The 25,698-nt window shown below is 44.4% G+C and overlaps 1 protein-coding gene across 3 annotated transcripts; it reads right to left on the reverse strand.

The window, feature by feature from the left end:
• Positions 1-2,281: 2,281 nt before the first annotated feature.
• S100B (S100 calcium binding protein B) lies at positions 2,282-7,902 on the reverse strand. Of its 3 annotated transcripts, none has more exons than XM_072640751.1 (3): positions 7,608-7,902; positions 4,414-4,569; positions 2,282-3,164 (listed from the first exon to the last, which is right to left on the reverse strand). In XM_072640751.1, the coding sequence occupies exons 2-3, from the start codon at positions 4,549-4,551 to the stop codon at positions 3,024-3,026; spliced, it is 279 nt and encodes a 92-aa protein (XP_072496852.1). In that variant the 5' UTR covers positions 4,552-4,569; positions 7,608-7,902; the 3' UTR covers positions 2,282-3,023. The 3 variants fall into 3 exon arrangements, with proteins under 3 accessions (XP_072496852.1, XP_072496854.1, XP_072496853.1); XM_072640753.1 differs by lacking the exon at positions 7,608-7,902 and adding an exon at positions 7,226-7,320; XM_072640752.1 differs by lacking the exon at positions 7,608-7,902 and adding an exon at positions 6,404-6,490.
• Positions 7,903-25,698: the final 17,796 nt, after the last annotated feature.

Below are 25,698 nucleotides of genomic sequence, written 5' to 3' on the forward strand. Positions count from 1 at the left end.
GATTCTTCCTTGAACTGAGTTAAAATCTGCCTCCCTGTCATGTTCACCCACTGACTGTTGTCTTAATCGATGGAGCTACTCATAACACCTCTAGTCTTGTTTTCATATGATGATCCTTCCAGTATTTGGATTTGGTTATCAGACTTTCGTCAATGCCTTTCTCTCCCTAGCACCTATTACAGTACATAGTAGGAGCTTCATAAATGCATTTGGATTGATTTGTACATATTCACAAACACATGCTTTTTCTTCTCTAGGCTCCAACGTTCTGGGTCTTCAGCTCTTTGTTTCTTTGAGCCTATATCTCAGAAACAATTCCATCCATTGTGTTCTGGTCTAATCAGGGGAATTGTTGCTATCAACTTCCCACAATCAGAATGTGTTCCTATAATGAAGCCTAAAGTCATAGAGTTTTTTTCTAACAGCCCCTTGACAGTGTCAGCTCAGAGGGTTGGGAGTCCACTAACCCAAAGCTTTCTCACACAAGATGCATTCAAGCTAGGCTTCCTTAATTATTTGCCAATGATGGTTTAACCTTAGTGGAGCCTTTTGCAGGAGGCCAGATTCTTGAGGAGAGTGAATTTCAGCAGAGGCTTTGACAAAGAGGGATCTGTGTTGTTTGCTGATGGCTGCTGCCCCCTTAAAGAATTGCCTGATTTTACAAAACGAAACCACAGGAAACTGGATAGGATAACAACCCCAGATTATGCTGGAGAAAGCAAGCCTGAGTGAATTACACAAAGTTCTCCAGTGGACAGGCCAGCAACAATGGGTGGGGGAAGATCCGGGAGCTCTACAGTATGGATCAGAGAAAGCCCTCAGGGACTGGCTAAGCATTTGAATGGGATTCTGAGGTAACTTTACACAGCATCCCCTGCCAAGAAAACCTTTATCTCAATTGAACCTCTCTTGTTTCAGTTCATCAATTTGCCCCATGTTCAAATTATTTAGAGCTAAGTTCCTATTGCAATCCTCGAGTCTGCCCTGTGACAAATGCAGAAAACAGGAGGCCCTCTAAGGGCTGTGAGCACAGTATAGCCACCTGCCTGAGTCATGGCTCTGATCCACCCATCTCTTCCCATTCAGGAAGCTTTAAAGAGACTAGAAGAGAAGAGACTGGAGGAATGGTGCTTTTATTTGATGAGAGTACAAAGTCCATTGTCAACTTCTCCATCACTTTCCAAGGTCTGCCCCCCCATTACAAAACTCAACAATCAGAGAACACACCTGTTTCCATTTTCCAATCAATCCTTCCTTGCATCTATGACATTGCAAAATGGCCCCACTTGGAATCCAGGGTTTGATAATGCCAGATGAAGCGAGCACATGATCATCTGGGGCACATGAAGACTGACCAGTCTCAGTGATGCTGGGCCATGCATCCCTCACTCAAGTCTGCCACTGTGGGGGGACCACAGGAGGAGCATCTCTCAACTTGCCTCTACTTATCCAACCACATAACCAAGAACACAAAGGACAATTCCATAAAACTGAAGGAGAGGGTCCCAGAGTTGGGACCCAAACCTAACTTCTGAGGAGAGAAGGAAGTGCATCCATCTGCCAGGCAGCAAACTCCTGAAGCATGAAGAGTCATTGGGGAGCTCAGTAACATGCCTGTAGCCTGTAGCAGGGGGGGGGGGGGGGAGGGGTCATGAAGAGTCCCTGGGGAGTTAAGCAACACTCAGTAACATGCCTGTAGAGGGGAGGGGGGGGTCATCTGCTCCAAAGTTAGGCCAAGCGGGAGTATTAGTCATCATCTGATCTGGGGAACTGATGTTCACGCTTTGATTAAGAGTGAAGACCCCTTAAGTAAATTGTAAGTAGGTTGGGGGTTGCTTTCATTGGTTGTTTGTGTTTGTTTGTTTGTTTTTGCTTTTTTTCAAGAGCAAGACCAGTTATTATGGAAGGTCAGAGCTAGAAGAACAACAGAGGTCATTTCATTCTAAAGCCCAAGGAAGAGACTTGCCCAAAGTCACACAGCAAATTATTGAGAAGAGAAAGGAGCAGAACCTGGATCTTCTAATCCCTGATCCGGGCACTGCCCATCTCCCTTCTCATCATAGCTGTTTTCACCACCAAAAGAAATACTGAAATACTGAAAGAAAGTCGGGAGTCAAGTGACTCACCCAAAAGGAATAGTTGTTGAATGAATGAGAGAGGGTTGGGAATTCTTTTACAACTTTGACAGATTCAAGTTAATCCTTCCAGCAATTTGGGAGCTTATAAAGCACATAATGTTTGACTTGCTTTGGTTATACTCATTACATTTTGAATCACTCAGTAGGTTCCTAAAGATTTATTATGGGAAAATCCACTCCCACATACCCATGGTCATTCAATATCCAACAGGCATTGATTGAGCACTTACTGTGTACTCAGTGTCATGCCCTGGGCTGAAGTGACAAGGGTAGAGAAGGACACAGCATGGCCTTCCAGGAGCTCACATTCCCCTGGGAAAGGGGATGGCAAATACTACTGTCCTTGTCCTGCTTCACAGAGCTGGGGGTTGATACCATCGAAGTACTTTGGTTTCCCTTTCTGGGCTATTTCAAGCAAATGGGAGGGCAGGGGAAACCTCTTAGCCGATCTGGGGCAACACCCTCTATTGTAAAATAAAACTGGAGGTGTCGGGGGAGCTGGAGAAATGGTCTTCGGGGTTAACCCACTGGTGTTAGTGCCATCCACTCCCCCTGCCCCATGACAGGCTTGACATCAGGCCTTTCCCTAGACCTTTCCTGCAGGGTGTGATTGGCCATTGGGGATGAACCTGATGGGACGATAGGAGGGTCCTAGGTTCTCTATGTAGAGGGATTGCGGAGAAAGGCTTCAAGGAGAGTGAAGAGGAGGCGCCTGGAGATGGACCTGGCAGAAATTCTCCTGTTTCTCTTCCTGAAGCACTTAAGCTACCTGGGGACTGGCCAGCTGGGGTCCTACCAGACCGCAAGCTCTGCTTTGCTGCTTTGCTTAAAATTCCAGTGGGGTCTTTGCTTGATTTTCATGACAGATGGAACTTCTTGGGGGCTTCACTCATTTTCAAAAAACTCGTGGCATGCAGAGGTGATCACAGCTATGAAAGCCACAAACTCCTGGAAGTCACACTCAGAATCCCCATCGGCGTCCAGGGTCTCCATGACTTTGTCCACTGTCTCCTGCTCCTTGATCTCCTGAAGGAAACAAGACAGGGCCCCAAGTTAGTAAAACAGAAGTCAGCCCTTACAGAGTCCCCAGCTTTGAACTCCAGCTCAGCTGCCTTTGACCACCAGTCTCTGGGCCTCAGTTTCCTTATATGTAAAATGGGAGAGTGTGACTAGATGTGCTCAGATGTCCCTCTCAGCTTTAGATCAATGACCCTAAAGCTCATAGCTTCTCAGTGCCTTGATTTCCTCATTTGTAAGTGGCCTCTGAAGTTCTTTTCAGCTCCAGACCCATGATCCACTCTCACTAGCCATGAGATTTCCACAATGGTGTCATGTCATGCTATCTACAGTTTCTCATCGTTCAGGACTCCAGGCTATGAGCCCCTCTACATGGTCCTGTCTGACACATGGAGATTTTCCCTCCTTGAGTTTTTTTTAAATGCATTTTGTGAGTCTCAGGCCTCCTGGACCTTTTATCATCACTCACTCTCGTCCCACCACTCACTCGCCTTCTCATCTAGGCACACATTGTCCAAATACGACAAGAAGACTTAGTGGCTAGATCTAGGAAGCCCTCTGGACTGTGAGGCCTATCTGCCCCAGCCCCAGGAAGAGCCCCTCTCCTCACTCATGGGTCTATGAGATGTCAGGCCCAACTGTGAACCTGAGGAAGGAGGGGAAGGGCCCCTTGATCCTTCCTAAGCTGGCTATGATGATTCACTGAGGACAGCTTGACCCTCCAGAGCTACTCACAGCATCCCAGCATGCAGAATCAGGCCTAAAAGGCTCAAGGGGATAGAGGGACCAGGACAGCACCCAGTAAGAGGGAGGAAACACAGTCAAATGGTTTCACAAGGCTACCGTCTGCCACACACTCCTTCACCTACAACATACAGCCCAGAACCTCTTACAATTTTGTGTGGTTTTGTTTCCGGATTTTCTTTGGAGAGCTTCTCCTTTGGTGACAGAGTGTCAGTGTTAGTATCTGGGTTTGAACCTTGCCTCCAACACAAGCCAGCATACATTTAGGGTTAGGGACCTTGGGAGAGCAGTCACCTCCAGAACCTCAGCTTCCTCATCAGGAAAATGGGCCCAAGAATAGACCCTGGGGTGGAATGCTTCATGTCAGACATTCCTGAACAGCTCCAGGAATGCTCGCTCACCATTGCCACCCACATCCTCAATAGTCTGCCATGTTCCCCGGATGCCTGTGCAATCTATCCCAGTGGGTTTGGGAGGCTCAGAAGTGAGATAGACCCAGGGAGGTGACACTCACCCCTAGGAAGTGGGAGAGTTCACTGTTCATGAGTTCTTTCAGCTCTGACTTCTTCAGCTTGTGCTTGTCACCCTCTTTCGCAGAATACTGGTTGAATGTTTCGATGATGGTCATCATGGCCTTCTCCAGGTCCGACATGATGGCTATCAGATCCTCCTGCACACGCAGTGGAACAAGAAGACAGACTGTCTCTAAACATCCTGACAACAATGGATGGGCAGACATCCTTTCTGACCTGTTCCCCTCACACTTCTGATTGCTGGGAGTGATCATGACCATGATAATGATTATGGGATAACCCTCCTCCATGGGTGACCTCTTCAGTCCATCTCATGGGGTCAGAGAAGTACTGACCTAGAGGTCATCCAGGATAAACCAGCAAGAGATCACAGAGGCCTAGAACTCAGCTCCTTTGGCCCCAAATCTTTCCCTTAACTGCCCCCCCCCCCAAGAAGGTTACAAATAGGAGAAATGGGACTCAAACTCAGGTCCTCTAACTCCACCAGCATCCAGAGAATAACCAAACCTTAAGGAAAAAGGGAAAAATGGCCCAGGCCAAAAGGAAGGTCAGGAAATCCAAGTTCCTCCCTGGGTGTTGTGTAGCTGTTTCTCCTGGTTAATATTGTGTTTCCTTTACAACAACAATTAAATTATTCTTTTCAGGTTTAGAATTTTTGTGGAATGGAAAATTACTCAAAGTGTCCCCTTGGAAACAATGCCCTGGCACCATTCTAGGCTCTCTCCAGAGAGAGCCTAGCGAAGAGGCCCAGACAAGCCACTGCTGCCACCTGACTGGGCCCTGCCTGATCTTCTGAAAGCCCCAAACCCAGGTCCTGCCTGACCCCCTGACAGTGAGGTGCCCAGCCAGGCTGCTTTGACCTCCCGGTGCCTCATGAAAGGGCACAGATCACATTTCCTCCCTCTTTCTCTGACTACACCAGGAATCTTTTTTAGTGGGGAGGGAAAAGAGTGGTGGCAGAGTGCTGGGTGGAGAGCTCTATGAAGAGCAGAAGGACACCTTTCACCTAGGGGATGGGGGTGGAATCAGGGAGGGCTTCCTGGAGGAGGCAGCACCTGACTTAAAAGTGGAAAGTAAAACAGTGTCAGCTTTCCATTCCCTGAGACAAGCCAGAGGCTGGCCCACACACACAGCAAAGGGGAAGGTGCTGCCTCCACTTGGAGTTCAAAGACCAGCTCAAACCCCATTTAGTCATTTTCTCTCCTGGGCCTTGGTTTCTTCATCTGTAAAATGAAGGAGTTGGAATTGGTGGCCCCACATCCAGGACCCTAAGAATTAAATCAACCGTGAGAAGCAGAGAGTGCCTGCTCAAGTGGGTCCCTCATTGGGTCATTTACTCCTCAGAAGGAGCAAGGAGCCCTCGAGCTCCATTTAGGCACCCCTGGACATTGCTCTGTCCTGCTCCTGAGGCCTCTGGGTCACATGCCTCCAGGAGCTCACTCCCACCAAGGTTTAACTAGATCCCTCCAGCCATGTTGGAGTGGATAGCCTCCCCTGCCCCCATTGTGACAAACAACAAAAGAAGAAAGGAAACTGCAGCAAAATGAGCGGTCGACTGAGCCTGACCGGGGCTGAGAGAAATATTCCACACCCACAGTCCCCCACCTCTGCTATATCAGATTATCCCTTCAAGATTCATTTAAGTGGCTGCAAAAACTGTTCACTGTTAGATAACTGTTTGCAGCTTGTTGCCCTGGGGAATTTGGGGAAAAATCGTGATTGCTGGTCAGTGGATTGTGGGCACTCCCTCCTGAACAGCCTCTGTCTGTGGGAACGGAATGACAGGGCTGATTCGAGGACTTCAAAGCCAGGGACCTCCCCACTCCAGGCCAGGGAGGCTGGGCCCTGGACATCCCCCTCCAGGCAGCCCCTGGACATCCCACCTCCATGCCCTGCTTCAGCCCACTCCTACCCAACCCTGCCCTCCCCTGCCCAACTTTTCCACACTTCTCTATATCACATATTTCATACCGACTGAAGTCAGTCATCTCTTCACCAAGCATGAAAATCAGAACTTTTTAAAAATCTTCATTTTTTTTTTGGTCTCTCCTTTCTTCCTGGAAATGTTGGATACAATCTTTTCTTACCTCTCTTGAAGACAGAGCCTACTTTGACCTCTCAAATGAATGAGAAGGGAAGGCAATAGCAGAGCCCCCTCTGGGAAAGAAACTGGATTTTCCAAAGGGATGACAAGGCCATGGGGGAGAGCCCCACCCATCAGGGTCTGTTCTCCAAACCCAGCAGTGCCGCTCAATAAGTGCAAAGGCTTCTGGGCGGTGTCCAGGGACGATGTGCGCCTGGCGCCTAGCAGGACTCAGTAACCGCTTTGATTGATAATTAGTGTCATCCTAAATGCAGGACAACTGAGGCAGCAAGCAGTGATTCCCCACTGGCTTTATGGACGAGGCCAGGGACCAGAGAAAAGGGAATTAGATACTGTCCCTTGATCATGAGCCAAGACAGTCCAAAGGATGACGTTGGGGCCGTGGGGGGGAGGGGCGCCGGACTGGATGACCCCTACGGTCCCTCACATCCCAGATCCGGGAACCAAGAACTTCTCTGTGAGTCCCGGTTATTTCGAAACTCTCTTCTGGCTCTCAGATCTCAGGAGTGCTAAATTCCCTTCAGCCATAGGAGTGAAAATTGGGAGAAAAGGTCACGGAGCCGTTCAAAGGAAAGGCAGGGGCTTTGTCCCTGTGCCGGGATACAAAGGACAGTCAAGGACACCTCTGGGAAACCTGGGCGAACTCCCCACCCCGGCTTGCTCAGAGGCCCCTGACTCTGGGCACTCACCATGTCTCAGAGAGCTAAGTGCACCTGCCCCCTCAGCCAGAAAAGGAGCAGAACTGAACGAGATCGGTTGTCTCAAACTGAAACGGTCTCAAAACCCGCGAGTCCCCAGCAGGGCATCGAGGCAGCGGGGCGGGGGGAGGGGTGGAGGGGGCAGAGGGACAGCGGAGCAGCAGGACACCGGGGCAGGGGACAGGGGGGCAGCGGAGCAGGCGACAAGGGGGCAGCGGGGCAAGGGACGGGGGGCAGCGGAGCAGCAGGGCAGGCGACAAGGGGGCAGCGGGGTAAGGGACAGGGGGGCGGCGGAGCAGCGGGGCAGGGCAGCGGCAGGGCAGGGCAGTGGCGCGGCAGAGCTCCTACTTCTCCAAAAACCTCCCTCACTCACCTCCCTGCTGCTGCTTAGGAGTTTCTCTCGCTTGTTTCGTTGTGCCTGAGAAAGGCACCAGACACTGGCTTCTTATTCCTTTCCTAGGGGTGGAGAAGCTCTATTGACAGTAGTGCTGCCCGGCTGCAGACAGGCACGAACCAATGAGCGCTGCGGGAGGAGGCCGGGGTAGGAGGGAGCCAGCGGCTTCTTGGACCTCAGTGAGGGCAGCTAGTGGCCTGGCACACAAGAGAGCATTGACAAAGCAGGGAAACCACATGGGCCTGCTGTGGGGGCCATTAACTGATACACTGGTCTGAGAAGGAAAGAAAAGAGGGCCTGTTATCTAGAAATGTGGAGGTCAGCTTTTTGCAGCGTTGTTTATTTCTTATGAGAATTTCAAAACAGGCCTCCTGGGGTAGAAAGAGAGAAGAGAAGGGAGAAAACAAGGAGAAAGAGAAAGAAAAGTTATATAAAAAAGAGAGGAAGACAGAGAAAAAAGAAAGGGAAGGAAGGAGGGAGGGAAGAAGGGAGAGAGGGAAAGAAGAAAGGGGAGGGAGGTAAGAAAAGCAAGACAGACAGACACAGACAGACAGAATTGAAGGGAGAGACAGAGTCAGAAAGATAGAGATTGAAAGAAAGTGAGACAGCTACAAAGGGAGGTCCCAATCCCTGCTCAATCAGTGACTCTGAACAAGCAGAAGTGTTTCATCTGGTTTCCTATGAAAAAGGCTCAGTTACCCTCTTACCTGCTTCCCCTTACCTGACGCCCCTTGCCTGCTGGCACCCCCAAAGGGCTTTCCACAATGTATGTTTCTCTCTGGGCAACAGCCTTCAGCATGGACCCGTTGTCCATCGGAGTCCAGACCTGACTGCTGTTTAAGGCCAGTAGTAGCTATCACTCAATGTTTGGTAAATGAAAAAGTAAATTATTTATGAAGTATAAGGAATAAAACACTATATAGAATGCAGATAAAGTCATCCGACCACAAAGCAAATTAATGAGAAACCAGGAATGACCTCCACAAACCAAGAAAGCCCAGGAAGTGTTTTGCACCAGGAAAGCCCTGGGAGGCCATTCAAGGAGCATCGAGCTTGGAGTCTGAGGACCTGAGGACCTCAGCTCTTCCATGATTACCTGGGTGACCTTTGGCACAGTCTTCAACTTCTCTGGGTCTCAGTTTCTTCCTCTGGAAAATGAGAAAGTGACTTCCAGGTCCCTTCTGGCTCTAAGTCCATGATTCTAGGAAATCTTAACCAATCAGATGTCTCCCTGGCCAACTTCCTGAGGTTAGAGAATTATTTTAAATATTCCACCAATAAATAGGAGGTTTGGCTTCAGGGAAGAGCATGCCCTCAAAAGAGAAGAGTTTAGTTTAGCTGAGGTTTGTCAGCCAGAAGGTAGGTAATTGATAAAGACTGTCGGGAAGCATCCCCAGCCTGCTGTGCCCACACTCATGAAGGCAGCTCCAACAAGGCCCCAGAACCCTTCTCTGATTCTTAGCTTGTGCAGAGCCAGGAGATGAGTGCTAGAAGATGATGGGCATCCATACTCTACGTTGTCACCAATTGTCATGGCTGGAGCCTGCTGCTTCCATTTCTAATCTGACTACCAAACCATGAATCTGTTAGTAAGAGAGTTTGGCACTGGTTGCCTTCAGCCCACATTGTGGTCCCCTGCTTATCACTGCCTAACTCCAGAGTCATAATTAGAAATTTGAGTGACCAGGGAAAGCAGCACCTCCAACTCCACTTCATAATTCAGTTAGGTGGTAGCTGGACTCAAGTTAGACCTGAGCTCAAAAACAGCCTCAGATACATATACTAGTAAAATGGAAATCATAATAGCACCTCCCTCCCATGTTGTTATAAGGATTGAGATATTTCCAGGGTGTTTTGCAAATCCTAAAAGTGCTATATTAATGTTAGTTATTAATTTTAGAGGTAATTGAGGCAGATTCATTTAAATGAGAAGGGAGACATCAGTCCATTGCCCCTTGGGGAAGAGATTTTGGACACAAACCTTGTGGGGCCACTGCTGGGGCAGAGGAGAGGTGGAGAGTTGAACCAAGGTAGGGCATGGCCAAAGAGGTGCTCATAAGGCATGCAGCAATCTAAAAGCGTCTCAGTTTAATTCTTCTTGCATTTCATACTGTTTAAGGAATTTGGGTATTGTTACAACATAGAGGTAACCAATATAAAAATTGCTGAAACTTTTGAAATTATTCTCTTGCATTTTTTGCAACCCATTTAAAATGTTGGCCCTCTGAGATGATCATCTCACCCTAGTTAAGTTTTGGCTAGCTTTAGATTCTCAGGATTGATTCATCTCTCTCATTTGTGAGCACCAAGAACCTGTAACGAGTCCAATCCTGTACTAACTAGACTTTATGGGGGATGTGAAAGAAATGTGAGGCATGATTCCTACTCTAAGATCATACAAATTGGAGGTCCCTTTGCCAGTGAGGCCATCTGGGGCTCCATATGTCAGTGGTCCAAACATTCTGTTGGTGGAGAAAGCTCTGCAGAAAAGTCAACCATTGTTTAGAAGGGTGAAATTTCACATGATTCGGGCAGGAAGCATCTGAGCCCAATGCCTGCTATAAGGGACCAGGTTAAACACAACAGCCAAGAAACCACTGCTTCCATTCTCTTGTCTCTGAGGAGAAAGAGGCTTTGTTGCATTGCAAGCCATTAAGTTGTGGCCACACGCCTATCTCTGACTCACATCTTCCTTTAGCTCCAAAGCCTTTTGACTGGTCCTGGCCTGAAGAGACCAGTGTGATTGCTGCTGACCAGAAATATTCCCAGAGATGGGACATCCCAGAAATTTGGGTTTGGTTTCCATAATGACTTTACAATTCAATGTATCTTAGGAGAAAACACTCATCAAATGAGTGCCGCCGGTAAGGATGGCTTTCCAAGTGACAGGTTCTAATGAGGAGAAAACTCTCCATAGAATAAGACCTCAGAAAGGGCAGGACTGGGAGCCAGAGATCCCACCAGGATGACATCATGCTGCATCTAACCTTACTGGGCAAAGACCTCCCCACTCCAGAAGACTCTGGAAGAACCACAGAAGGTGGGAAGGGTACCTTCAGTAGCTTGAATGGAGTGGAATCTGGCACCTGCCTCTCCAGCATCATTCCACACTACTCCACTTCCCATGCTCAGTGCTCCAGTCATGATATCTTTCTGGTCATCATTCCATCTGGTCATCCCCCTCTCGACTCCACTTGCTAGAACCCTTAACATCCCATGGTATGCCCTCAAGCTCCACTTTCCTGGTACTCCCAACTACCCTGATCAGCTGGTACTGAGTAGCATGAAGTTTGTCTGCTTTTCTGTTCTCTTAATGCTTATTCTGCATATATGTAAACATTCTAATGCTCTGGGTTTACACAACTTGTAAGAATTGTTTAGTGTGTTTGCATCCCTGGGTCCTAGCATAGCCCCTGTCACACAGTACTTAATAAATGCATGCTGATTGTGTCACCTGACTTTCACCAGGATGCTACTCATGAAAGCTGCCACTCAGATCTCAAAAGTGAAGAGATCAGACCCCAGGCATGGGCCCCAGTGGCACTCCTTCCCTCTTAAGCTGTGAGTTTACTAGTCTAATGAGAGGTCACACCCAATCCCCAAAAGAGCAGGGACAAGAAATCTTCTGTGATCCCAAGTTTATTCTCTGGGCACATCTTAAGCAGCCCAGTCTAACCTCTTCTACCAACTACTGCCCTTTCCTCTTTTCTTTTGCAGAGAAAGTCTGCCTTTTGCCATATGAGGGCATTGTACCAAGAACATTGAGCTCATGTCTCCCCAGGATATCCAGGACAACCTACCTTTAAGGGCAGTAAAAATCTTTTGCTTCTGTCCCACACCCCCATCCTCAATAAAAAGACAGTCATTTAAAAGAGTTGAGCTCAGCCATTCACTTAAGAAATCCCAAATGGCTGAAAATGCCCATTGTCAGTCATGCCATCCATAAGGTTGTGAGGCCAGGAGCTAATCTGTCAATAACCATGGTCATGTTCAGTGCTGGAGGGATGCTTGAGGCTGTTTGCAAGGTCAAAAATATTGTAATAGTGCAGAGACAGCTAAGTGGCCTGATCGTCCCTATCACAGCTTCAATAAGAACAAGCTTTTCTACAGACCTTTAGGGTTTATGAAGCGCTATCAAGATGCTGTCTCACTGAATTCCCACAACAACCTTAGGAGGTAGGGGCTGTCATTAGCTTCATTTCACAGATGAAGAAACTAAGGCTGAAAGAAGTTGACTTGGGACAGAATTGAACTGAGGGCTTTCTGCCTCCAACAGTCCACTGCTCTGTCCACTACACCTTAGCTAGCCTGAGAGCTGGTTCTGAAGTTGAGAAAACCTGAGCCCTAACCCTGACTCTGACCCTTCCTGGCTGTGTGATGGTGGGTGAATCACTTAACCTCACTCATCTCAGCATCTCATCTGTAAAATGGGGGAAGAGTAGCACCTATCTCCTAGGTTGGTAAGGGGATCAAATGAGATCTTTGAAAATTTTAAAATGTGGAGGTGGAGCCAAGATGGTAGAGTAGAAGCAAGGATGGACTACAGCTCTCCCCCCCATCCTGAACAGCTCTCCCCACCCCAAACTCCCAAAAAAAACCTGTAAAAAATGACTCTAAACAAATTCTACAACAGTAGAAACAACAAAATGACAGACTGAAGCAAATTTCCAGCCCAACACAATCTGGAAGGTTCACAGGAAGGGTCTATTGCACCAGACTGGGAGCAGAGTGCAGTTCAACCTGAGTCATATGGGTATAGATTGAGTGGGAGTAGGCTGTAGCAGACTAAATCACTGGTGGCTGCTGTGGATTCCAGACTTCTCAACCCACAAACACTAAAGACAGCTTCAAAGATCAGTGGGAAGGGTCTCTCACCTGGCTGAGAGGAGAGCTTGGTCCAGCCCCAGCCCCAGTCCCTGCTCCATCCCCAGGGCATCTGCAGTCACTGCTGAAGCAGAGGCTGCTTCTGGAGTCCTACCCTTAACAAAGCTCAAAGTCAACTAATTGGCTAGGAAAATGAGCAAACAGGAAAAAGAAAGAGACTATAGATTCTTACTTTCTCAATGAAGAGGTATTTTGTTACATCATTGGTGACAAGGAAGATCAAAACATACAGGCAGAAGAAGACAACAAAGCCAAACCAGAGCCTCTAAGAAAAATATGAATTGGTGTCAGGCCATGTAAGAGCTCAAAAATGATTGTGAAAATCAAGTAAGAGAAGTAGAGGAAAAACTGGGAAGATAAATGAGAGCAATGCAAGAAAATCATGAAAAACATGTCAATAGCTTGTTAAAGGAAATCCAAAAAAATGCTGAAGAAAATAACACCTTTAAAATTAGATGAACCCAACTGGCAAAAGAGGTCCAAAAGGCCAATGAGGAGAAGAATGTCTTAAACAAATGAGCCAAATGGAAAAAGAAGTCCAAAATCTTATGAAGAAAATAATTCTTTAAAAATTAGAATGGAGCAAATGGAAGCTAATGACTTTATGAGAAATTATGAAACAAAACCAAAAAAATGAAAAAAATAGGAGACAGTATGAATATCTCACTGGAAAAATGACTGACCTGGAAAATGAATCCAGGAGAGATAATTTAAAAATTATTGGACTACCTGAAAGACACAATCAAAAAAAGAGCCTAGACATCATCTTTCAAGAAATTATCAAGGAATTGATATTCTAGAACCAGAGGGTAAAACAGAAATGGAAAGAATCCTTCAATCACCTCCTGAAAGAGATATCTAAAGGAAAACGCTTAGGAATATTGTAGTCAAATTGCAGAATTCCCAGGTCAAGGAGAAAATATTACAAGCAGCCAGAAAGAAACAATTCAAGTATTGTGAAAACACAATCAGGGTAACACAGGACTTAGCACCTTCTACACTAAGGGATCAGAGGGCTTGGAATGTGATATTCCAGAGGTCAAAAGGAGATAGGATTGAAACCAAGAATTACCTACCCAGAAAAATTCAATATAATACTTTAGGGAGGAAAAATGGAACTTAAATGAAATAGAGGACTTCCAAGCATTCTTATTGAAAAGACCAGAGCTGAATACAAAATTTGACTTTCAAATACAAGAATCAAGAGAAGCATGAAAAGGTAAACAGGAAAGAGAAACCATAAGGTACTTATTGAAGTTGAACTATTTACATTCCTACATGGAAAGATGATATTTGTAACTTATGAGACCTTTTTCAGTATTAATATAGTTGGAGGGAATATATATGTATGTATGTATGTATGTGCATAAATATGTGTGTATAGAGAGAGAGAAAGCATAGGGTGAGCTGAATATGAAGGGATGATATCTAAAAAAGAAAATTAAGGGTTGACAGGAATGTACTAGGAGGAAGAGACAGGGAGAGGTAGAATGTAGTAAATCATCTCACATAAAAGAGTCAAGAAAAAGCTTTTACAATGGAGGGAAAGAAGGGGAAGGTGAGAAGGAATAAATGAGCGCAAGGACAAGCAAGGCAGTTTTGTTTCAATTGTGTTAAATTCAAAATACATCTAAAAAATAAAAATGGTACCTAATAGTTAAAAAAAAGAAAAACTTAAAGTACTATAGAATTTATTATTGTGGCAGGTGAAAGATGAAATGACTGAAAAAAAACAAAGGTCTGGGCTTCAGAGAACATCGGTTTATTAAGCAACACATGCCAACTTCATAGCAAATCAAAACCAGTTGCCTTCTTCAGCTTTAGCACTGGACCCAGATGTGTCTACACTATAAACAATCAAATAAGACCAATTAATTAAAAGAAAACAATTAACCAGGATACCAGGATTTCTAGGTGGAGGAAAGATCAGGGATTTTCTGAGTTGGGAGGGGGAGAGTTAACTACTCCTTGAATTCAAAAAAAGGTCTCCCCCCCTCCCACTCAATGTCTATATACTACAAAGGAACAGAGAAACAATAACTGACTGACTAGTATGGGGTCAGTTTTCAGATAAGACACACAGGATGCTTGGAATGTACAACTGTGAGAAAACTCCTTGCATCAATCTTTGGACCTGATTGTGTTTCTGATTGGCATAACCAAGGTCTTTGGGTAGGGGTCTTTAAGAAGCAGGTAGGGGGGTCCTGCTTCCCAGACATACAGGGCTAGATTTAAACAATGCAACAAAGTCCTCTCCAAATTCTCACAATGGAATAAAGTTTTCTTACAAGACAGAAATTGGACAAGACCCATAATTGAACAGAAAAAGAACTGAGTTAGCCCCAGAACTGAGTGAAAAGATGGAGTCAGTGGGGCTCACTCACTTCCCACAATTCACTACTTGCTGCTCCAATCGTCCCAATTCAAAACATTCTATGGTCTCTTTGGAATATTATGGTGCATTCAGTTCTGGCCCCTTCACATTCAGTCCAGCTCAAGTGGAAAAACCCAAAGCAAAGGAACAAAAATAGCAAAAAGTCTGGAAAAACAAATTGCAAAAGAGACTTCATGTTGTTGGCCAGTGGCAGGCCTGAAACCAGCAAACCACAGGAACTCAGGCCAGCGAGGAAAGGTGTGTACTGGGTGAATGGCTTCTCTTCAGAAAGGGAGAAAGAGAGAGGAAGGAGGGAAGAAAGAAAGGAGGGAGAGAGAAGGAAGAAGAAATGGAGAGAGAGGGAGAAGGGAGAGAGAAGAAGAAGAAGAAGAAGAAGAAGAAGAAGAAGAAGAAGAAGAAGAAGAAGAAGAAGAAAGAGGAGGAGGAGGAAGAGGAGGACAAGAGAGAAGAGAGGGAGGGAGAAGAGAAAGGGAAAATACTAAGAGAAATGCTAAGATAAGATAAGATTGAGTGAGATCAAGATCAAGACAGAAGGAGAAAGATTTTTGCCTTTGGAACTAGGGATATCGTCTCATCTTCTGAGTTAAAGTAGTACACACTGGGTTCCATTCCTAAACTTTAAAAAAATTCTCTTCCAATTAAATCTATTCTTTCTCAAGAATCACCAGTTAAGAGAGAGAAAAAGGATTTCTTATTCTATTTTTTTCAGTTTTATTTACTCTGCTAGTACTTGCAATGTGTCTATTTTTTTCATTTTTACTATATTTTGTTCTTTCAAGATCATGCCCCAATAAAAATAGATTTGCCTTCATATCTCTATTAAGGTATGTGTATGCTATATGTCCCATGTTACTTATGCCTTGTTATGATTTTTAAAGTCCTCTCCTTTTTTTATTGCAAAAGTACAGTATTCTGCTATGCCTAACCAGCAGTACGGTGTCATGGGAAACCTCTCAGATTTAGAGTCGGGACCACAAAGGTTCAAATCTTTGCTCTGTTCCTCATACCTTTGAAGCCTCAGGAAATCACTTCAACTCTCTGGGCCTCATCTTTCTCATTTGTAAAATGGGGGATGTGGTGGGGCAGACAGCCCGTCACCTTCCTTCCAGCTCTCTCTCTATGAGAAAGTGAGTCCCATGAGGCCGAGTGGCAGAGGGTGAGGAGCCCTGGATCCGGAGCCAGTTCCAAATTCTGTCACTGTGTGGCTAGCGACTTCCCCTCTACTGGCCTAAGACAAAAGGCCTGGAGCAGATGGCCTCAAGGCCCTCTCCAAGACCAGATCAATCCTCCTGCCACTTTTCAAATCACAATCTGTTTTTTAATACAGGATGACCTATATCTGTGCATTTTTTCTGGTTTCAGTAAAACTTTAGAATGACTTCCAAGTCTTGCTTCAATTTAATAGCATATTCAATAAACATTTTTAAGTGCCTATGATGTCCAAAGCACTGTGCTAGGGACTCAGATACAAAGACACAAACCAAATGGTCTCTGCCGTGGAGGTATTTGCATCCTAAGACTAGGGAGAGCTGACATGTACATTAAGAAGTGTATACAAAATAATAAAAAATAATATCAAGAGGGTCACCACCTCATTTTAGGAAGAGATTAATTCATATAAGGCAAGTTTTAGGAGCTCATGACCCTTATTATAGCCTAGATGGAGTGATCACCCCTTTCTTTTAACTGCTACTAGTTCATTTCCTTTTTAATTCCCCAGCTAGGTTCTAAGGCAATAAAGGGTCATGTTCTGGTATTGTCTAATAAATTAATAGAAATGCTTTATTTCTATCATCAATTAGTCAATTAGCTCTTAGCCCCTACCTCCAATTTTTTCATTAAACCAGAGAAATATGTTTTCATAAGCTTTTACTCATCCGTTTTTCAATATAAAACTCCCTAGTCTTCTAGATATAAATAAACATTAAGGCAGTAGCATTACTGCACAACTTATTAACAATTTGAAAAACAAAACAAAGACATATTTAAACATTTCAAGAAGGAATCACATTGAGAAAGATCATAGCCAGTGTTGTTTCTAACCATCAACTGCAACTACTGTGATTCTTCAAGTCTAAAACAGTCCCACCATTCAGCTTTCTCAAGGCTGCAGTCAAAGTCTCCCAAGAATTATCTTCAAAATATTCAATCAATAGTGTGAAAGTTAAGCAGAATTAGGAAAGAAATTCCCCTAGTCCTTTCCCTCTGCCTTCAAATGATCTCTCTCCAGCAATAATAATCTGTCTACAATGATAGTTACTCTTCTTAGGAAGGAAGTTTTCTTAATCCTTTATCTGTCCCTCACAGTCTCCCTCTCTCTCTGTCTCTGTCTCTCTCTCAATACATCAGTTAACCTGCCCCTTTCCCAAGGTTCTACTGCCTCTTAAAGATAACATCAGTGTCCATAGTCTTTGTGGAAGAGGCTTTCAAGTTGGGGTTATACATACATTCCAGAGTCTAGCACAGAAAAGAAACCACAGAATCTGGGAGCTGGACCTCAGAGACCATTAAATCTAACCATACCAGAATAGTAGAGGCAATTCACCTCTACAATATCTTTGATACAAATGATTGTCCAAGTTTTGCTTGAGGAAGCCTTCCTGTGAAGGAAACCCCATTGCCTTCCAAACTGTGTATTCTGCTTTGGAGTTGCTCCAATTGTGAGGAAGGGTTTTGTTGCTTTTCCCATATAGTAAACTGTATCCAAATGAATAAATTAAAGATGTTCATCCTCTGTCCAATGTAGAGTCTGGTGCAGATGCCATCCTAGGAGAAGGTTCCTTTAATATTTAAGGTAAGGTTCTTCCCAACCACTAATTAGTAGCTCTCTCTGGACTACATCTTAGATCCTTTCAGTAATTTTTATGCAGGTTCTCTGTGATTCTTGACAAAGCACTGAAGCTCAGCTGGCTATCTCAGAAATACATACATATCACAGGTTATGAGGAGAACTAGGCAATAAGAAAAGCATAGGACAGCTAAACTTGACCCAGAAGAGACTTCAGAGGCCATCAGATCTAGTCCCTCCCCGAGGCCCAGGGAGGTGAAGAGACTTTTCAGAGGTCACTCAGATATCATCAGAAAAACAGTGCAAAGAACCTAAGGTTCGCTTGGTGAGTCTGTTATGTAATTTTCTTTCATGGAAAGCGTAGTATTGCTAACTGCAGAGACTGAAATACTGTACATAGGTGAAAAGGATAGGTTTGTTCAATATGAAACAAGCTCAATTCTCTCTACAAAAATGGAAGGGATGAAGAAAAAAAAACTGGCATAACTAAGAGTGGTGAGGTTAGAATTAGGTTTTAGGTTGCCTTTGTCTTGTCTGTCTTGGAAGATGAAGCCACCAACTAGTACCATTTTTTTTTTCAAAAGCAAAATAATAGAATTTATTTTTAGGTATTATTTCTCCCAGGCATTGTTTCACTGAGGACATGAAATGGCATGTGGTACAAAGTGCATTAGCTTTATGAGTTAAGGATGATTACCTCTCTTGTGACTGGCAGAGCAAATACAGGCACATGTCATTGGAAGGCAGAGAGTATATGATCAGAGTAGCCATAGAAAAAGGCTATTTCATAGCATTTAGCTTTATAATTCATAAGAAAGAGGACATATTTTATCCATGTTCTTTGTTCTATAGTTCTGTATAACACCTGTGACTATCTCCTTGACGTATGCAGATAAGGCTCCCTCAAGATCCAGACATTATGTAGTTACTCAAAAACATTTCCCCCCTATAAATCTGGCACACAGTCTCTCGTGTGTGTGTGTGTGTGTGTGTATACATATACACACACACACACACACACACACAGACTACTAGTAGGAGTAGTATATCCATCAGAGAACTAGTACCATTTTTAGGAAAAGTAACCTTTCTTTTCGATCAAAGAATCTTGGAGTTGTGTAAACTTGCTCCTCACAGCAAATGGTTCTAGCACTGACAATCAAAGAATGCTGTTTTTCTTTCTTTTTCTTTCTTTCTTTTTTAGCATAAGAGATCTACTTATGATTCAGATATTCAGGGTCTAAACAAATAGAGAACAGAGCCATTGTCCAAGAGTTTCTCATGACACAGTACGAGGTCCACAGTATGAGGAGTTCAATCCCAGGAGGCCTAGAAATTTGGCAGATTGGATGGGCAATAGCTGTACTTCATGGATATCATCTTTTACTGTTTTGCATAACATCAAATTCCATGAATTTATTTGACTTCTAAAGAATCATTCTCAGGACACAGGTTGTCTCCCCAAACCGTTTGGCTATTCCAGAGTCAATCCAGAATTCCAAAGCAGAGCTGTGTGCAATTTCAACTCAAATCCCCCAGTCCTCCCTTAGAGTGAACACAGCTTGCACATTATATCAAAGCAAAAGTTGGAACAGACCACTGCACTACCAAGCAACAGAAAAGGTATCTGGCCATAAAAGCTGGTGTTTGCTTTGGATCCCATGGCAACCCTAGTCAGCTAGTACAAAATAACAAGGGCTTTTTTTCTTCTCCTTACTTTCTTTCAATTGTGAAAAGGGAATTGGAGGTTGATAAATACAGAGCACACTTCAAACAAAGATGGTTTTCATTGCATTCAGGGCTAGTGAGCTTTTGGTGCCTAGCAAAACTGTGTCACTGGAATGAGACAGGAAGCGTCTGAGTCAGGCCTGGTTAACGTTAGTGAGGATGAAAACCTTCGTTCTACCCTTCTTAGAATTGTAGCATAAATATCTGTTTATTCTTTATCCATTTATTCTTTATATGATTTTATGCATCTTGGGCAAAACTAACAACAAAACCCTATTTGTCTATTTAACTGACCATATAATCAACAGTAAAAATGTGTCATTGAAAAAGAATATAGATGAAGGGGATGGGGAAGATATGCAAGCTCTTTTTTCTTTGTCAAGCTCTAGCAAAACTCCCTATCCCCTGTACACTGGCCAAAAGTCCTCCTGTGATGCCACCTTATAGGGTTAGGTTGACCTTGGGCTCTGGTAGCTTGGGCCAATGGGGCACATGTTCTAGCTGGTCCTACTAAGCTCCAAAAAAGGTTTGGGGTACAGACCTAGGATTTAACTGCTTGGTTTGTGACCCAAGTGCCAGTCATGTAAGATTGAGTCTCATCACCAGATGGGCTGGATAGGGGGAGGATTTTCTAGCCATAGTAACTCTCAAAGGTTACCTACAAGCAGAGGAGCTGCAAGCAGCCATCAGGGATGGGGACCCATGCCCCCAAAATGATAATCTTTGTCATGCTGAAGAACCAGCCAGAAGAAGCCTGGAGATTGTCATTTATAGCAGCAGAGGGTGCGCCCAATACTAATGATACCCCTGAAATATGTCAACACTGAATTATTTAGGACATAAATGGGCAAAGAATCCCATGCAATATTTTACAAACATCTCCAGGATTCTTAGAGGGAGAAACTAAGCAAAAGGCAGAATAGCCATGATTAGGTAAGAAATGGGTCCCAAAGAAGGGATAAGAAGACACTTCTTCCAATTTATTTGTAGAGATGAGGGACCACTGGTATGGAATACTGCATATGTCAGACTTTTTAAATGTGTTGTTTAGCCTTGCAGATTTATTTCCTTCTTTTTTTTCTTCTTTATCACATAGGAGGACTGGACTGAATAAAGAGATACAATGAGAAATGCAGACGATGCAAAAACAAGATATCAATAAAAATTTATCTAAAAAATTTAGGCAAGAAATAAACATTTTTCCATGTTGTTAAAATATCTTTGTAGAATTGAAACCCCATAAACCACAATAACCTATGGAAAAATTAATACATGTCAGAGTACAAAGAATGAACAGAATTTTGGAGCTCAACACATGCAAGTTTGATTTTTCTACCATTATCTATGTGTTGTTGGAATAAAAGGGAAGTCAGTTTATTAAAAAGTCTTTTTATTTTTAATTCAGGATCATTTCAACATAATGGAACTAAAAAGGGTAGGAGGCATTCTGGGAAATCCTTACAATAACTAAAATGAAATTTCTACAGGTATTACCTAATGATTATTTTGGTGTCTAACTAATGACAGAAAGGAATATCCTCTTAAATTTCACACAGAAAAAGTCATAGGAAAGTTTTCAAAACCAAACTGACTAAATATGGCTTCCAGACTCAACATTTTTGCTCAGGAACACAGAGCTACAGACTGCTTGAGAACAAGAGGAATTTGCTTATCACCTAGGGAGGCCCTTGGAACAAAATTTCAAAAGCAAAAACTCAATTGATGCTGACAAGACTCCTTCATTTCACTGGAAAACAGAATAAGTGGCACATAGAACAGATGCCAAGGGCAGCAGAAATCCGACCCTCAGAGGGTCAGTGGTCTGAGATCTACCAAGCACATCTCACCCAAAGCACAGGGCACAGAATAGCCCAAGGTCTCCTGCTCCTCTTCTCACTGGTTGATTTTCTACCTGAGCAGGCATGTATCAGGTACTGCCCTTTGTACATGGGAACAATTTGGTGGCTCAATAGACTATGGGAGGAAAACCATTTGTGGAAGGAAAACTGATTTTCTTAAGATAGATTGAAAAAAAATTAGTCTTTCAAATAAAACACTTGAGAGATTCAGACTATTCTGAGTGAGCCAGCCAGCCAACTGCCTGCTCCTGACAGGAATGAAAGTAGTCTTAGCCAACTTGTTGGAAGACAGAGCAGGAAGTGAAATGGTGGTTCCCGCAGAGCACCATGTGCCACCTTCTATTTGATGAGGCTGCCTTTTGAATTTTAAAGGCTGTAATGACAAACACTAAATTAAACACTTCTTTGGGGACTAGGAGAAGACTGCATGGGGACTGCTAGGTCCATACAGTACAGGAAAGTGGTCTTGAATTTGACTCCTTTAGGTAAAGCCTGAGTCACTGACGACTACAAGTCTGGTGTGAGCCAGAAGGACACAAGATGCTGGAGAAGGAGCTATAAAAGAAACGAGAGGGCAGGAGAATCACAAGAAGCCAGGGACAGAAGCTACAGAACATTTATGGCAGAGACAGCCCACTTTCAGCTGCTTTTCTGGAACTTGCTTATTGGGAAAGAGACTTGGCTTTGCTGACTAGCTGGAGAAAGGCCGGGAGGCTGAAAGCCAGGAGCCAAATCCTGCTGCCTAAGGGAGCTGTCTGGGCTTGTTGCTCTCTGCTGCCATCTACTGCTGAGAGAGGGCAAAGGTGCCAGGCTTGTGTTGTCCTCTATTGGCTGTGTCTGTTCTGAGGGTGTGTGGGGTTTCTCCTTCGTTCCGAGAGAGGACCATGATTTCAGGGTGATAATGATATGATTCACAGTTGACTTTGATTTGAGGGAGGGAGGGCTGTGCAAGGTCACCAGCCTCACTATCTCCTCCAGAGGCATCTGGGTCCAGTAACCTGATATTTATCCATCAGGATGAGGGGAGATGGCCCAGGATGCAGTGGGAGACCCTGACCCTTTTAGGCTAAGGCCTTTTCAGGTTCTCATTTTGAGTGAGGCCACACCCATTCAATGAACAGGCCTTTTTAAGAAGTGAGTCAAGGGATCATCCCTTTAAGAAGAAGGGATGGGGAACTGGGAGGGGAAGACTGTCCGGGTTGCTGGACAAAAGAAAAACAGTTACTACTGACATTCCCTCTGAGCCAGGAGGGCCCAAAAAGAACCATTAAGTGGTGCTTGGGCAGGGACCTATTGTTGAGGAACAGAAGGATGGTGAGGTTTTGCATTTGTAAGCTATGATTTAATGTGAGAAGGCTGCCATTCGCAGGTCTGCTGAAGTTGGCAGCTGTTTGCCTTAAGGGAACTGCCTGTCACTGAAAGAACACAATACTGTCCCTCCTCAGCATCCTACTAAGGTTGCTCAGAGCAAAACAGGGTTGGCAGAGATACTGGAAGGGTCTGTCATATCCTTCTCCTACTCATTTTACAGATGAAGAAACTGAGGCAAACAGAGTTAAGGGACTTGCCCAGGGTCACCAGATTAGAACTCCGGCAGATGAGTCTGCCTGACTCCAGGTCCAGCTCTCTACGCACTATGGTGCCACCTGGTATTAAATGAGAATTGTCCTTAAGGTTCAATTGCATCTATTACCTAGTTCTAAACAATGTTTATCTGACCTTTGAAAAGAAAGGATCTTTTTGGTGACTCAGGGTCAACAATCAGCTCATTTGAAAATCCACCAGACAGAGAAACAGTAAGCAAGGTGGAGGACATGTATAAATCTGAAAACAGCCTTAATATTGCAATGAGAAGAAACAGAAGGTTTGTTTCTGCAGAACATTTGGGATGTTTCAGGATAGTTTATAATGCTCATGCCCAGTGACCATGGAATCCACACAGCCTCACTTTTGTGCTGAAAGCAAGCAGCTATTTGTACCATCTTGGCCACATGACTGGAAGGGAACAGAGGAAGCTACTCTGGGGCACTGTGCAGAATGCACATGTATCCTCTCACTGAGGAGCAGTTTGCCTTTGAATATGGAATCCTTGTGGCAGTTTGGAAAAAATTTGATGATACTTGAAAAATTGCAAGAACATTGTGCTTCAGCAGAAAGTGCTAGAATGTCCAATTCATGATGTGCCTGATTATGGCTGTGTTAAATCACTTCAGAAACAAACCTATGGGCAGGTAGTAGAGGAAAGACCTACTTGTAACCTAAGTGGGCAGCTCATTGCTTAAAGCACTATGAAAGACTCCCTAATGCAAACTCCTTGGATTATCACCACAAATGAAGACAAAGCCAATGATTCCGAGAACCACTGAACAGGAATCCTGACTAGAACCCTACCTCTGTCAATTTGTGAAGAGTATTTAAAAGCTGGAGAAGCAAAGAAAGAACTTGCACTCAGATCATGCCTTAAGGATGTGTATGGAGCCACTAGGTGGAACTACAGCAGATCAAGCACCAGGCCTGAAGTCAGGAAGGCTTCTCCTCTGAGTTCAAATCCAGCCTCAGACACTTACTAGCCTAATGACCTTAGGCAAGTCACTTCACCTGGTTTGTCTCAGTTTCTTCATCTGTAAAATGAGCTGGAGAAGGAAATGGAAAGTGGCTCTAGCATCTCTGCCAAGAAAACCCCAAATGGGATCATGAAGAGTCAGACTTAGTAAATCATTTAATACAGAACTTGTCATTAACCAATAGAAAAGTATCATGACTGGCCATTCATTTTTTATCATGTTATCATTATCATTACTTAAGCAGTTAGAAATTTTAAAAAATGCATTTACAATGTTCAAAGAGCTTGTGTAATTCTTCTAGAATTTTCTACCACATATTTGTGTGAACAAGCATTTTTTCACTTTATATCAAAATAGAGAAAAAAACTTGATGCAGTACCAGATTTAAGACTATTTGTCTGGTATTAAGCAAAATGTCGCAAACATCTACTCCAATAAAAAAATGCAACATCAAAATAGTTTATACGTGATTATGATATTATGCTAACATCTTCCCACTTATAAATTATTTCATTTAAATGTTTTATTTGACAAAATTTGCCAAACAAAATAATTTAATATGAAGTCTTACAGATAATAGTGAGCATATGAGATCTTAGATTATTTCTTTTCATTCTTACAGAATGTCCCACAAAAAAATCCATAACTATTTTAGTTAAGTTTTATAATTTTGTATTGTTTTCATAACTGTAGGTAGAATAAACTTTTTTGTGATTACCGTTACATAATGCAAATTTTAGTTTGTGTTTTGGGGGGCAAAAGCAATCAATATCGCTATTCTAAGCTCTTGATGAAGAAATGTAAATGTGCATTATGTGGTGTGGTATATTAAATTACCTTGCGGGTTCACCTCCTAGCTACGGAAGGAGTCTGGTTTCTTCCCGGCTCGTATAACCACATGAATGCAGTGTTCGCACACGCGCACACGCAGATCTAGGCTGGAAGGTACTTTACATGTTACCAAGACTGCTACAGTAGCGCTCGTGTAACCGCATGAATGCAGTGTTCGCACACGCACACACGCAGATCTAGGCTGGAAGGTACTTTACATGTTACCAAGATTGCTACAGTAGCGCTCGTATAACCGCATGAATGCAGTGTTCGCACACCCACACACGCAGATCTAGGTAGGAAGGTACTTTACACGTTACCAAGATTGCTACAGTAGCGCTCGTGTAACCGCATGAATGCAGTGTTCGCACACGCAGATCTAGGCTGGAAGATACTTTACATGTTACCGAGATTGCTACAGTAGCGCTCCGATTTTACAGGGGACTTACTGAGGGTACAGGGGGCGGGCCTCTGGGTGCCCGAGCGCCAGGCACTGAGCTGCCTTGGGGGTCTGTCTCTGGGTGTGTATATAAATGTGTGTACATACAGAGGCCCGATCCGCAGCTTTGGGGTCCCTCTTCGATCCTTGGCCCGCAGGCTGTCCCCACCCAGGGTCTCCTTTTACACCTGAGGAAACTGAGGCACGGAGCCTGGCAGCCCTGCCAAGGTCTACCTTGGGCGGGGAGGTAGAAGGGGGCTTTGGACTGCCTCGGTTTCCCTGCCTGTCATGCTAAGGGCACCCCTCCCCCCGGGCCGCTGCCTGCAGCAAGTAGCCCGGCACGCCCATCCCGAGTTAGAGAGGAAACAGACGCAGCCTCCACCTCCCCGGAAAGAGGCAAGAGGAAGAGCCGCCCCTCACACGCACGCACAGATCTCCCAGGAGGAGGAGCTACTCCCAGCCACCCCAGAGACCCGGAAGCGATGGAAGGATATGCGCACGCGCCCTAAGACTTTGAGTCATGTGGGTAACTCCTAGGCGCTGGGGGAATAGGGAGGGTGGGGTGAGGGAGTGGGTGGAGTC

The sequence above is a fragment of the Notamacropus eugenii genome, chromosome 2 (assembly GCF_028372415.1).
Source record: "Notamacropus eugenii isolate mMacEug1 chromosome 2, mMacEug1.pri_v2, whole genome shotgun sequence".
NCBI lineage: Eukaryota > Metazoa > Chordata > Mammalia > Diprotodontia > Macropodidae > Notamacropus > Notamacropus eugenii.

What these genes read in the sequence shown, in the direction of transcription:
- S100B (XM_072640753.1), bottom strand. An exon ending in AACTCTCCCACTTCCTAGGG is followed by an intron (nt 3,165 to 4,413) that starts GTGAGTGTCACC and finishes TGTTTCCTTCAG; the next exon opens with GAGATCAAGGAGCAGGAGAC.